This window comes from Dendropsophus ebraccatus, chromosome 12, assembly GCF_027789765.1.
Source record: "Dendropsophus ebraccatus isolate aDenEbr1 chromosome 12, aDenEbr1.pat, whole genome shotgun sequence".
In the NCBI taxonomy this organism is placed as follows: Eukaryota; Metazoa; Chordata; class Amphibia; order Anura; family Hylidae; genus Dendropsophus; species Dendropsophus ebraccatus.
This window is the reverse complement of record NC_091465.1, coordinates 66502005-66515755: the sequence shown is the minus strand read 5'-3', so window position 1 is coordinate 66515755 and position 13751 is coordinate 66502005. Positions and strand designations below refer to the sequence as shown.

At 45.1% G+C, this 13751-nt stretch overlaps 2 protein-coding genes and 3 non-coding genes across 5 annotated transcripts; 1 reads left to right on the top strand and 4 right to left on the bottom strand.

Annotated features, from left to right (window-relative positions):
- Nucleotides 1-1018: 1018 nt before the first annotated feature.
- On the bottom strand, nucleotides 1019-6285 carry RPL18A (ribosomal protein L18a). Its single transcript, XM_069947846.1, has 5 exons — nucleotides 6177-6285; nucleotides 4640-4819; nucleotides 2794-2923; nucleotides 2573-2682; nucleotides 1019-1160 (listed from the first exon to the last, which is right to left on the bottom strand). Exons 1-5 carry the CDS (start codon nucleotides 6192-6194, stop codon nucleotides 1068-1070), a joined length of 531 nt encoding a protein of 176 aa, XP_069803947.1. The 5' UTR covers nucleotides 6195-6285; the 3' UTR covers nucleotides 1019-1067.
- Nucleotides 1417-1549, bottom strand: LOC138770202 (small nucleolar RNA SNORA68). Its single transcript, XR_011359439.1, has one exon. It is a non-coding gene; the product is annotated as a small nucleolar RNA SNORA68 (small nucleolar RNA).
- Nucleotides 3736-3868, bottom strand: LOC138770203 (small nucleolar RNA SNORA68). Its single transcript, XR_011359440.1, has one exon. It is a non-coding gene; the product is annotated as a small nucleolar RNA SNORA68 (small nucleolar RNA).
- On the bottom strand, nucleotides 5643-5774 carry LOC138770204 (small nucleolar RNA SNORA68). Its single transcript, XR_011359441.1, has one exon. It is a non-coding gene; the product is annotated as a small nucleolar RNA SNORA68 (small nucleolar RNA).
- On the top strand, nucleotides 6286-13186 carry N6AMT1 (N-6 adenine-specific DNA methyltransferase 1). The gene is made up of 7 exons (XM_069947845.1): nucleotides 6286-6539; nucleotides 6903-7035; nucleotides 8560-8646; nucleotides 10378-10468; nucleotides 11844-11927; nucleotides 12100-12241; nucleotides 12462-13186. Exons 1-7 carry the CDS (start codon nucleotides 6389-6391, stop codon nucleotides 12572-12574), a joined length of 801 nt encoding a protein of 266 aa, XP_069803946.1. The 5' UTR covers nucleotides 6286-6388; the 3' UTR covers nucleotides 12575-13186.
- Nucleotides 13187-13751: the final 565 nt, after the last annotated feature.

The following is a 13751-nucleotide window of genomic DNA, read 5'->3' as shown; positions in this document are numbered from 1 at the left end:
AGGGGGGGGGGGGGAGAGAGGAGGAGAAGGGGGGGGGGAGAGAGGAGGAGAAGGGGGGGGGGGGGGGAGAGAGGAGGTGAAGGAGGGAGTGGGGGAGGGAGGAGAGGGTTTGTTGGAGGCGCAATCGCCCCATAGCACCCGCGGGTGGGTGGTACTGCTGGGAGGGAGGAGAGTAGTGAGAGCAGTTCCATTTAGGCGGCGACCACGCGATGCACCGGCAGTGACATTCCCCGGACCCCACTCAGCTCGTGATAGGATCCCGACTCCCCTTCCCTCCCGGACCCCACTCTGCGGATAGCGGCAGCCCGCCCTCCCCCTGGCTCATTATCGATCGTGTCCCGGGATGGAGGGCGCCGGACGTGCTATGCGGCGCTCGGTGATTGCGCTCCTGACACAGAGGGCGCATAGCACCGGCGCCCTCCATCCCGGGACCTGATCGATAATGAGCCAGGGGGAGGGGGGGCTGCCGCTATCCGCAGAGTGGGGTCCGGGAGGGAAGGGGAGTCGGGATCCTACCACGAGCTGAGTGGGGTCCGGGGAATGTCACTGCCGGTGCATCGCGTGGTCGCCGGCTAAATGGAACTGCTCTCACTACTCTCCTCCCTCCCAGCAGCATCACCAGTGTACAGAGCTGCTGCAGCTGGGAGGGAGATCGGAGCCGCCACGGGCATCGGTGCCGGGACACTGCTGAGTGATAGCAGTGTCCCGGCACTGAAAACTAAATTAAATTTTTTCCCCCCTTACCCCCTCAACCTGCGCCGCGTACCCTCTGGGGTACGCGTACCGCAGGTTGAGAAACCCTGGTATAATATACCTGTATCTATCTCCCTGTATATACGTGAACTATACTTTGTTTTACTGTATTTGCTGTTAAGGGAGAAATATAATCTAGCCAAGACAACGGAAGAGTGGACATTATGCCTAAAAGTCCAAGTGTAATGTAAAGAAATGATAAGAATATATCAGCAGCGCACATCATGAAGGAACATTGAATATAGAGACTCAAACTGCAAACACATTTCTAAATAAGAATTTTATTTGACCAGAGAACAAGGATAAAGCCTTGCTTAGAAGAAGGTGTTTGGTCTCTTGGTGGTGAAGCGGGGCTTGTGCTGGCGGCGCAGAACTCTGTGGGGCAGAGGGAACTTGATCTTTGAGTCCTAAAAGATGCAAAAAAAATAAAAAAAAATTACAAATGTTCCTACAATAAAAAGCTGGGATGCCTGTGCCTCCCCAGTAGATCAATATATTAAGATTAGGTTGACAGTTACAATCTTCCTATTATTGTATGGGTCCCCCTCATACTCGGACCCACAGGACTCTTACAGCTGAGGCATACAGGCCGCACAGCGGACATATTACAAAGCAGTAAATATATTTCTATACAATCCATAGGTGACCTTTCTGGAAGCAACAAAATATAGGACCTTCAATTTCACTTTCATGGGCACATGAGCTCCTGAAAGGCGACAAGGTCCAGCCTTACTCTAGGCACACCAGACAAGATTACTACATGGGAAGGTAATAATCTTTGGGTTATGTGCGCCCTGCTGCAATATCTACCCAGCATGAAGGCAGGATTCCTAATACATTATAGAGCAATAAATTGTAGAACCATTAAAAGGGGTTATATACTGAGATTATAGCGTGTAAACCTTGCAGGTATTCGCTACCTGACTGGTGCATGTCCAGCCACCAATGAGACCAGACGTCCTCCAAATAAATGGAGCAGCAGCACATATGCTCCACCAGCTATATGACAGACACTTCTATGGAGCGACCACAATGTCTGAAGATACAGATAGTGATTTAGGTTCCATGTCTAAGGGTCCATTTACACAGAAAGATTATCTGACAGATTATCTGCCAAAGATTTGAAGCCAAAGCCAGGAATGGATTTGAAAGAGGAGAAATCTCAGGCTCTCTTTTATGACCTGATCTCTGTTTATAGTCTGTTCCTGGCTTTGGCTTCAAATCTTTGGCAGATAATCTTTCTGTGTAAATGGACCCTAAGGAGGAAGGAGCAGCCACAGCACAAGTCTCTTAGGTGATTAGGTATTTTTTCTGTTAGTTCTACCTTAAAACATTGTACGAACTTAACATGACAGGGGTCAGGCCTAGTAATTATATCAACTTTATCACTTGCAATCTCAATATCATACCTGTGATTTTCTACTGGGACACATGTGCATTCTCAGGGGTTTATACAAGACCAATGAAACAAGTTTCAGGTCACATAACATGTGTACTTTTCTATGGGGATCTGCGACTGCTCTGGGCAGTTCCTGTCTCGGACAGAGGTGGCAGTAAAGAGCACTGTGTCAGACAAAAGAATACACCACTTCCAGCAGGACATACTGCAGATGATAAGTACTGGAAGACTGGAGATTTGTAAATAGAAGTAAAATTACAAATCTGTATAACTTTCTGGCACCAGCTGATCTGAAAGTAAGTTTTGTTTGGGCATCTTCAACAGACAGTAGCAGATATCCCCAATGTTAAAATGGAAATGAATCTCCAGGCCATAATCTGTAGCTAATAATTCTGGCATGTACAATGGAGCGATACTTACATGGAACTGCTTAATGGCGGGTCTGCGACACTTGTTGGCAGGAATCACCTCAACCTTCATGATCTGAATGGAATGGGCACGAGCACGATGGCGGGCACCCATATCACGGTCTGTAAGATTTGAAAGAAAGTATTATGCTAAACATAACCACAAACCAGAATACGGTATGTAAAAAGGGGAAAAAAAAAAAAGCCTAAAAGCGAACGTTTCCATATACTTACAGCACTGGGTCACAGCACCGGCTGTAGTCAGGTCTCTGTACTCTCTGTACATGTTGTGTGTTCCACTACGGGAATCGTAACGCAGCCAGATGCCAAAGTTCTTCACTTTCAGAGGAGACTTCTCAAACACCTACAAACAGTAATATACAACAATGTTAAGAAAAAGCTGGTCGGTAGCACTATACTAGGCTAAAGAGGTAAGAGTTTGTTTTCTAACATAGGAACTGACTTTCACAATATCGGTCACATCAAAAAGCTACTCGATGCAGGGAGCTGCACACAGAACTGCCATCATGCACTGGCAGTCAGTCTGCAACAGCTGGAGAGTCACATTGTAACCCCTTAAACCAAGCCGATCACTTAAGTTGCTTCAGTTTACAGACTTCTACACTACCGTATATTCTGGTTTCCAGATACAATCTATGAGGGACACCAAAAACCTCTGCCCCACCATCTCTGCAGAGACAATTGTGGATTTGGGTGCCATTTATCCCAGGCTCTTGTTCACTAGTTAGTGGTGCCATTAGTTTTGGCACCCGATATACTATTGAGGTCCTAGACTGTCAGCTGGGAGGTCTCACCTGTGAGTAGCGGTGACTGCCTCTGTCTATAGACATAGCTGCAGTCTACAATGTCATGGGAGCAGTCTCCCCATTGAGAATAGAGAAGTTGTGACAGTCCAGGTGGCTGACGATATAGACAGCTGGTGAACAAGGGATTTGGGGGGGGGGGGGGGGGGGGGGGCAGACTCACAGAGCTGCAGGTCCACGTGGAAGACATTTTTGAAGCCGCTGGAGGGCAGCGGGTCTGACACCTGTGACCTGGAGTAAGAAACTCCCTCCCCTGACATCAGCCCAGCTCTCACCATTGAGGGCTACTGTTAGGGACAGATACCCACACAACCTTTCCTTCTAAAGGTCACATGCAGGAAAGCATTAGAAGTAATATAGGACCTTTAATTTCACTTTCATGGGCACATGAGCTCCTGAAAGGCGACAAGGTCCAGCCTTACTCTAGGCACACCAGACAAGATTACTACATGGGAAGGTAATAATCTTTGGGTTATGTGCGCCCTCCTGCAATATCTACCCAGCATGGAGGCAGGATTCCTCACATTATAAGCCGGTATAGTATAGAACCATTACAGGGGTTATCCAGCGCTACAAAAACATGGCCACTTTTCCACACTCTCTTGTCTTCAGGTCAGGTGTGGTTTGCAATTAAGCTCCATTCACTTCAATGGAACAGAGTTCCAAACCCCACCCAATCTTGAGACAAGAGAGGGGGAAAGTGACCATGTTTTTTGCAGTGCTGGATAACCCCTTTAACTAGCTGGTCCAAGCACTGGGACGTCCACCAATCACGTGAAGAGAGGTTCCCTGAATGAATGGAGCAGCAGGACACATGCTCGGCCGCAGCTTTCACCACTAGACAAGAACGCCGCTCGGCAAGTATCCGGCAGCCATAGTAAGTGAATAGAGCAGTAGGCGAGTGTGCACTCCAGTCACTCAGGCAGCAAGTGAGCCCCAATCTCATGATCATTATGGGTAACCTGCCACGTCCTGGTGACAGTCACTGGGTTTATGAATCCCTACCTGGGGACACTGAACTATTATTCACATTGTTCTCTGATATCCTGATATGGAGGATACTAAGGTTCTCAATATTCAGGAGCCACCAATGACTGGCAGACAGCTGTCAGCGACTAGTGGGAGACACGTGACCCCTCCTGGTTATAGCTGCACAGGACGATGTGTGTGATATGTAATTGCGCCCACCACTGTGCTGAGATAGGGGCAGTATAACCCCAGCCATTCCCTTCAATTCGCAGTCTCTGACCACTCACCTGCCCACAGTACACAATCTCCCCAGACGCCTTCTTCATCTTCTTCAGCTGAGAAACAAAGTACCAGAAGCGAGACTTTGCCACCACATGGTTGGGTGCGAAGATTCTCATCCGGTAGAGGGGTGGAATGGGCACCTTGGTGGTGGGCAGACTGCGCCCGATCACCTTGTACTCTCTCAGCTGTAAAGAGAAAACATAAGTCACATCTCAGCTCCGCACGCACAAGCTTTAGATAAATATAATAACTTTTTTTATATATATATATATATATATATATATATATATATATATATATATATATATATATTTAATTTTTTTTTAATAATGAATTCTGATCTGCAGCAAAACTACAACTCCCAGCATGCCCTCCTTGGAGTTGTAGTTTTATCCGCTGGCGTTTCCCCAAGTTAAAGACTTGGCTGTGGCATCACTATAGTACAGTATAATACTGCTATAGCGCCATCTCACTGACCGGTTACCTCTGTACATAACGTAGCAGCCGCATTAGTGTGAACAGTCCCATCACTATAGTACGGTATAATACTGCTATAGCACCATCTCACTGACCGGTTACCTCTGTATATAATGTAGCACCCGCATCAGTGTGAACAGGCCCATCACTATAGTACGGTATAATACTGCTATAGCGTCACCTCACTGACCCGTTACCTCTGTATATAATGTAGCACCCGCATCAGTGTGAACAGGCCCCGGGGGCAGCGCCATCACTATAGTGCGGTATAATACTGCTATAGCGTCACCTCACTGACCCGTTACCTCTGTACATAATGTAGCGGCTGCATTAGTGTGAACAGTCCCCGGGGGCTGTGCCATCACTATAGTGCGGTATAATACTGCTATAGCGCCATCTCACTGACCCGTTACCTCTGTATATAACGTAGCAGCTGCATCAGTGTGAACAGTCCCATCACTATAGTGCGGTATAATACTGCTATAGCGCCATCTCACTGACCCGTTACCTCTGTATATAACGTAGCGGCGGACGTGTCGGACCCTCTCGGTCACTGCCAGGGGCACCGCAGCCCATGGAAGGCGACAAGGTCCTGTCACTATGTGCACAGCAGACAAGACCACCAGGGAGGCAGCACCGGGGTCTTTGGGTTATGTGTGCAGAGCAGCCTAAGCACATCACTGTTCATATTATGCGGTTTTTAATTGGTGAACTGCTTGAGACACATGAGAATTTAATTATAAGAGAAACGCAACAAAACCGCACGGCGTTCTCCGCGCCTATTACATTACACATGGGTGCGGGCGGGGGCTGCGGTTGTCAATGCGGTACCGCAGCCAACACACATCTATAGTTACCCCCATACGTCTCAGCGAGCCCCCCACCACAGCCGCATGGCTCAGCTACAGCCGCCATGATGTAGGCCGCATGGGAGAAAAGGCGTATAAACCGCATCTGAAGCAGAGGTCTGTTCACACAGCTCCTCTCAGTAAGACACGTTGCCGTCATAGAGCGGCCGCCATCACTAGATCCATCCCCCCGCCCCGTACACCGGAGGATCCTCACCGTGCCGGACGCCTTCATGCTGCCTCGATCCCTGCCGCAGAGCGAAAGGAAGTCCCAAGGCCGGAGCCGCGATACGTCACCCCGCTGTCTACACCGGATTGGCCACCCGAGCCACGTGACAACTCTAAACGTCACCAGTTCCTGTCGCTGGCTCTTTACACATGCGCAGTATCTTGAGGTGTACTTGCCTCGGCTTCAACTGAGCATTGCCCATGCGCAGGATTTCGCGAGACTTCGCAAGCAAGTCTGGACACCGGCAAGGGAGCTGGACGGCACCGGGTGGGCGGGGTTTTGATGCCACTAGTGCCATCCTCGGGTACTCTCTGACCCGGAAAGGGTTCTGTCCACCCCCGGACACTCAAGGTACTTGGTTTACATAGGACATTCACAGAAGTTAGAGTATTTTTCAGCCAGAATTAGAAAGAACAGTTTGTATGAAGCGTATGGGTGTAATGCTTTCTGCATTGGCGTATGGCCCTGCAACTATTATAAAACTACAACTCCCAGAATGCCTGGCTATGCTTGGACTTGTAGTGTTGCAACAGCTGGAGAGCTGCAGGTTGGGGGACTCTACAACATCCATCTACTGCTTTTTACTCAATAAAATTATAAGCTCTTGTGTGGAGGAGGGCTGCAAATGCAGAAGCCTACAAGGGCATGCTGGGAGTTGTAGTTTTGTGACATCTGGAGTTGTCAGTGATTTGATTTTCAGAATTGACCTTTCAGACTGCAGCATGCTCCCCACCCCGCTGTACTCCCATGTCGGCCGAGGAGCCTTTACCGAAGTCTATGACCCGGCTGAGGACACCTTCCTTCTTATTGATGCCTTGGAGAAGGAGGCGGAGGAGCTGAGATCTGGGTAATACTAAATGATGGTCACCCAATAATGTTACTAAGGCCTGTCATATAGCCCAGCATTTGCTGTAAATGACTGCTGATCTTGTAGATCAGCGCATGTTATGAATGCACTAGCCTTGCAAGGTGCTATGTGAGCAAAAGGAACCACAGAAACAGGATCACAGCAAAGAAGGGGTTACATCACCACCCCACGCTATGCAGTGAACTGTTGGTGGTGACTACGAGCTAAAGGGAGGGGACAGGAGGCAGCATTGGGTATATAGAACTGTATGGGTTGTGAGATATGAGGGAAGATTTGATTTAACTTTCAGGCACAGTATGGACCATCTGGAGGAGGCAGACAGGCTCAGCCTGCATTGAAAAACACTTCATGCACCCTCCCCCCTTCTCCCATGCACTTCTAGTGAAACCATTGGTTAGAAGCATAATTTGTTCTAGGAAGGTGCTTGTAATCCAAATCACTCATATATCGAAGCAAATTTTCCCATAAGGAATAATTGAAATGCAGACAATTGGTTCCATAACCCAAATAAGGCACAGATTTGAAGTCTGGGCCATCAAAACTGCTGTGGATCCTGTACCTGTGAACGGCCAGTGTCAGAGAAGATCATCCCGGCTGGTAATACAGTACCGGCCGGATGATTTTCATTTATGTTGAATTGGGATGCGGGTGCACCCGTATGCGCCCACATCCCAATTCACCGTTGCACACAATGGAGCATGCGGCTGGAGACGCACTCTCCATTGCGTGAGCTGACATGTTAGTTATTTGTGCGGCCGGATGGAATCCTGGCCGAAGTGTATACTATGTGTATATGCTCTGGCCGGGATTCCATTCATTCAAATAGAGCGTATGTTTTGTATAACTCACGACTGTTGTTGCAAATTGCAACAATGGCCGTGATTTATGCAAAACATACAGGGGGACATTTATTAAGTCCGACGTTTTTTACGCCGGACTTAAAAATGTCCCTGCATCTCCGGCACTACAGGGATTTATGTAGAGGCGGACTGCCTCTAGATAAATCCGGTGCGCACGGCCGAAAACCTAAGCCAGCTGAGGACTGGAGTAGGTTTTCGGCGTATCTTTTGGCGGAACGGATGGTGAATCCGCGCCCTCTGTTCCGCCCCCTTCACACCCCCTCCCCGCCCCCTGGTGTACCCGGCGGAAAGTGACGATTTTATTCGCAAATCGGCCATTTGCGAATAAAATAATGCGCAAATCGGCACTTTCCGCCTAATAACCTCTGTACGCCCGTTGATACATGTCCCCCACAGTGTGTGAATGTGGCCTTAAGGTAAATTCACCAAAAATGTTAAAAGAGAAATCCAGGATTAGAAAAAGCACAGCTACCTCCTTGCAAAAACAGCACCACCCCTGTCCTCAGGTTGTATGTGGTATTACAATTCATCTCCATTTACTTCAGTGGAACTGAGCTGCAAAACCTGCACCCAAACTGAGGTCAGGAGTGGTGCTGTTGTACTAGGCCTGGATATCCCCTTTAATTCTTTACTTTTATTCCAGAGTTGAGATCTGCCTAGAAATCGGCTGTGGATCTGGAGTGGTATCGTCATTCGTTGCATCGCTTATTGGACCTAAAGCTTGGTATCTGTGAGTGTCATTTTCCTCTTTATGAACAAATGCACATTATTTATGGACAGAGGTACAAGACTGTGCCTAATGTCATAAAGAGAGTGCTCCCTATCAGGACGGTCAGATGTCACTGCCTTCTATAATACATAGCAAATGGCAATATACGTCATGAGTGAGTGGCTATATATTATAATACAAGACACACTAACACATGTAATATAGTCATTGCTGCAGCGGATCCCAGCTTCCTCTATGGCACAGTCAGCTGTGTGCTGGGGGTCCTAGGATTCATCTCTCATACTAAAGCAGTGGCTTTTGATGTGACAACACCTTTTAAGCACCTGCCTGACACTGAGGTATTTCTAGCCTTAGAAAAACATGGTTGCTTTCTTCCACAAACCGCTCCTCTGCTGTCCTCAGTTAGGTTTGGGTTTGCAGCTCAGTTCCATTGAATTGAATGGTGTTGAACTGTAATACCGCAAACAACCTGAAGACAGAAGTGGTGCTGTTTTTACAAGAAAGTAAATGTGCTTTTTTAAATCCTGAATAATACCTTTTAAGATGCCCCAAGCCTGGCTGCTGGACCTCGATAGACAGCGGTGTTCATTCTATTACATTTCATCCATGTGGCAATATAAATTACACTGGACTCACTGAATCTAAGGGCCCTATTCCACCGGGCGATTATCGTTCAGATTATCGTTAAATCGTTTGAATCTAAACGATTATAGTTCGTTTGAATAGCAGTTAACGACTAACGACCGAACGAGAAATCGTTGATCGTTTAATAAGACCTGGACCTATTTTATCGTTGCTCGTTCGCCAATCGTTCGCATTGAATAAGAGGTCATTCGCAGTAGTGACGAACGCAATAGCGACGACAAGACGACCGCAAGAACGATCATAAGTAACGATTATCTTTCCGTGTAAATGGGTGAATGATTTCAGGTCTTTCGTAATAGCCGTCGTTTGGATCGTTTATCGTTAACGATTATGCGAACAATAATAGTCCCGTGGAATAGGGCCCTAAGGAACATATGACTATGGTATCTGCAGTCATCCTATGTTCTGTTATAGAGTAAAACTCACTGCTCCTGTACTATCACTTTGGTCAACTTTAGCTACATAGCAGAAAAAACAATGCTCGGCCTCATGCACACATCTATATTATGAATTCTGTGGATTTGTATGGCACCCTTAGACTGTTCCTGGATAATTCAGGAATGTCCTATAAATCCTAAAGATAATAATTGTGCCTTGTTCCATTACATCCTACATCACAGCACACCTATAGGTTGTCTGCCACTGTACAGGGTCGGGCACATAGTCAACTTCTTAAAGGGGTTGTCTGTATGTTATATTAGATGGTCAGGACACACTCGGGACCCCCCTCTGTTAGCTAGTGCTTAGAGATGCCAAGAGTATTCAGAAGGTGCATTGGGGATTTATACTCTCTGTAGTAATAAATCAGGTTATTGCCTATAGCGGCCAACCATACTGTAATATTATATAACAGCTGAGCTCTGGCTGGATCTGTGGGCAAGAAACACAGATTTCCTTTTTCTACACTAAAGAAACTGATCCAGATCTGAGTAGGTTTGAAACTCCTATCCCAAGAACAGTACCCACACTATGTAATCACAGGTCTGTGCACATATGCATTGTTCATGGTTGACGTAAAATTTTCTGACATGTAATGAGTTTCTCAGTCTTTGAAAGTCCTTTTTATTTTTCTTATTCTGACTTCAGATGTACAGATATCAATCCTACTGCAGCTTTATGTACAGTGGAGACCGCCCGAGCCAACGCAGTGCACATGGACACCATTATTACTGACTTGGTAAGCAACACTTGTAATACAATATATAAGTGCATACCGCAAGCTTGTGTGCACTGTTTCCTCAGGATTAGAGCTGTCATGATTAGTGTGGGGCAGACTTGCTGAGCTGTTTGGGTTTGGCAATGTTCTCTGAACCCGAACAGTCAGCATTTCAGCCTATGGCTGTATCCATGTTTTTCCAGGACTCCCTAGGACAGCATCCAACTTTTCCAGCCGCCGGGAGTCAAATGCTAAGCGTTTGGGTTCAGATAATGTTGCAGAACCCAAAGAGTTTGGAAAGTCCGCTCATCACTAATCATGATCAAAGCTATGCTACCGTAATACTCGTAATGCATAGACTCCTATTAAACAGTGCTCCAGTGGGCCGCAGTAAAAGATTCTGAATATCTTTAGTGGTTATTTTAGTCAACAAATAACATACATAACTTTAAGGAAAACTGTTGGAGATTTGTTTCATGTGATCGCTTGGCCACTTGTACAGAGCATTGCAATGTATGGCAGTGTCTCATCATTGTACTGATCTCCTAGTACGCCCTGTCTCTGATAGGGTAATATAGGAGTACTATCATGGCAGACCTGGAGGCTGTCACTGAGCTGCCATGTAAGTGCCACAGAACCCTACAGTCAGATGAAGACAATGGCCCTCCAGAACACCTAGATGTTTGACTCTAAGTTGTTAAACTGTTGGGTTTGGAGTTATCTCCGATTACAGCCTGTGGTGGTGCATGCCATTTGTAGGTGACAGCTTAAACACAAGGTAGAAATGCATGAACCATATTCATGCAACTTTATTATGGCTGAAAATGCTGCCAGGTTGTTAGGAAACCTGTGGACTGTCTGAGCTACAACACTTGCATCGAAGTGAAAAGTTCCAACTTTCGCTTGTAATGATAAAAGTCACTTTATTAAATCTTCATCTTGGATGGAAAAATTATACATGAGCGCCATCTCTGTTTTCTGCCGTGACGAGGAGGCTTCTACACTGTAACAGCATTGTCGCTCAGAGGGCTGCGTCTAGACTTTGGTTTGAATTGTTTGGCTGTTACTCCATGTTGTTGATCAAAATGCGTTGCAGGAGTTTCTGTTAAGGTATGTATGATATTTCTTTACAAGATATAATAAATTGGAGTGGCTATTACGTTTACATCTTGCACCTGCCATGTATGGAGTGGGCTCAGTTTCTGATCCGGCTTCATGCTTTTCTTAATACTGCCATGATATACATGTAAGGTAGTTAAATAAGTCCAACATTGTTCTGAGTTATTTTTAATTATAATATTAATAATAATAATAAGAATCTTCACAACAGATGTACCCACTATAGAGGCATGACAAAGTAACGCTCGTACTATGTTAATGTGTGTTCTTATTGCAGGTCAACGGATTACTTCCACGATTACAGGGACAAGTTGACCTTGTTCTCTTTAACCCTCCTTATGTGGTGACCCCTTCAGAAGAGGTGCATATATGTCAAAACAACAATGAATGAAACACATCTAAAAAAATTTCTATCATCTGGTATATGTGTATATATATATATATATATATATATATATATATATATATATATATATATATATATATAAATATATAATTTTTTTTTTTTATTTTATTTTATTTTTTTCTTTTAGGTAGGAAGTAATGGAATCGAGGCAGCCTGGGCTGGAGGTAAAAATGGTCGTGAAGTTATAGACAGGTTCCTTCCTGTGGTTCCTAAGCTCCTGTCTTTGAAAGGCTTGCTTTACTTACTTGTTCTGAAAGAGAACCACCCAGGTGAGAGGTTTTACTTGTAATTTTCCCATAAGGCTTTATTCTATCACCTGTATTGGCTTAGTGTATGCTACAATTATTTAGACCAGCTGTTGCAAAACTACAGTTCCCATCATGCCAGCTAAAGTGTTCTCTGTCCAGACATGATGGGAATTGTAGTTCCTATGAAATCCCACTGTTAGCTTTGCACACTTCTACTTACGGGGTCTATTTCCACTTTCAGATGACATCCTGGAGAAAATGAATTCCTATGGATTACAGGGATCCAAAGTGCTCTCTAGACAAGCGGGAAGAGAACATCTCACTGTTTTAAAATTCTGGAAATCCACAGACTGACACTGAATGCAGTGATGTGCTGCCATGTATCCTCTAAGAGGAATATACTAAATAGTCTGCTTTGTTGACTTAAAGGACACCTGTCACCCCCCAGGTCCATTTTAAATATTACCTGAACTCTCAGGTAGCTGCTTTATGTATATATGAAGAGGAGCACAATCTCTGGCCATTATATAATGTATATAGTGTATGGTATTTTTCACCAGTTTTCCTTCTCTGTAGGCTCAGTCTATAGTTTTTAGTTGTCCCTGATCTTAGTAGGTGGAGACTGCTCCGCGCATTGCCTCTACATAAATCCTGATCGCACAGAGCCCCTACATGCACCCCCCGTAACACCCCCTCTCCGCCCCAATAGTGAAGGTGGCGCAGATGGGGCACATGCGAAAAAAATATTCACAGAAATACCATTTGCAAATATTTTTACGCTGATCTGCCCCATCTGCACCTAAAAAAGGCATTTACACCTTTTCATACATGTCTCCCAAGGTATATATGAGAGGTCCCACCCCTAGTATGTAGACCAAGTGTATGGCCAAACTAATGATGAGAATAGAGGCTTACTTCTACTGGCTCTTATGATTATGATAAAACTAAAAATGTTCATATTTTATTTTAACACCTTTATTTAATTAAAACTTTTTTTCATAGTAAAACGACTTGTTTGTTCTTTGTTACTTAAAGGGGGACTCTGGCTATTTTTTTTTCTTTCAGATCAACTTGTGCCAGAAAGTTATACAGATTTGTAATTTACTTGGTTAAAAATATCAAATCTTCCAGTACTTATCAGCTACTGTATGTCCTGCAGGAAGTGGTATATTCTTTCCTGTCTGATATGATGCACTCTGCTGCCATCTCTTCCTGTATCAAAAACTGTCCAGAGTAGTAGATGTTTTGTCTTAAAACAGTTTTTAATTGAGCTTTGACAGCATAAAAATGATGCATACAAATAAGAATACGACAATTTGTAAATAGAACTTAAGGCCGTGTCCAGGGGCATTGCATAGAAATACAGTAGGCGAACACATGTCTTTTTTTAAAGCTAACACAGAGGCAGTACAAGCGTTCAACAACGCCATGTCAGAAAAAGAGATGTGGCAGGTAAATGCAAAAAGCTGACCGAATCTTCGTTTTTTAACAATAACTGGAAAATTAAAACATAAAAGAAATTTTATGTTTT

What these genes read in the sequence shown, in the direction of transcription:
- N6AMT1 (XM_069947845.1), top strand. Translation starts at nt 6,389, where the DNA reads ATGCGCAGGATTTCGCGAGACTTCGCAAGCAAGTCTGGACACCGGCAA. An exon ending in TCCACCCCCGGACACTCAAG is followed by an intron (nt 6,540 to 6,902) that starts GTACTTGGTTTA and finishes TTGACCTTTCAG; the next exon opens with ACTGCAGCATGCTCCCCACC. An exon ending in GCGGAGGAGCTGAGATCTGG is followed by an intron (nt 7,036 to 8,559) that starts GTAATACTAAAT and finishes CTTTTATTCCAG; the next exon opens with AGTTGAGATCTGCCTAGAAA.
- RPL18A (XM_069947846.1), bottom strand. An exon ending in AGATTGTGTACTGTGGGCAG is followed by an intron (nt 2,924 to 4,639) that starts GTGAGTGGTCAG and finishes TACTGTTTGTAG; the next exon opens with GTGTTTGAGAAGTCTCCTCT. An exon ending in CCGCCATTAAGCAGTTCCAT is followed by an intron (nt 1,161 to 2,572) that starts GTAAGTATCGCT and finishes TGCATCTTTTAG; the next exon opens with GACTCAAAGATCAAGTTCCC.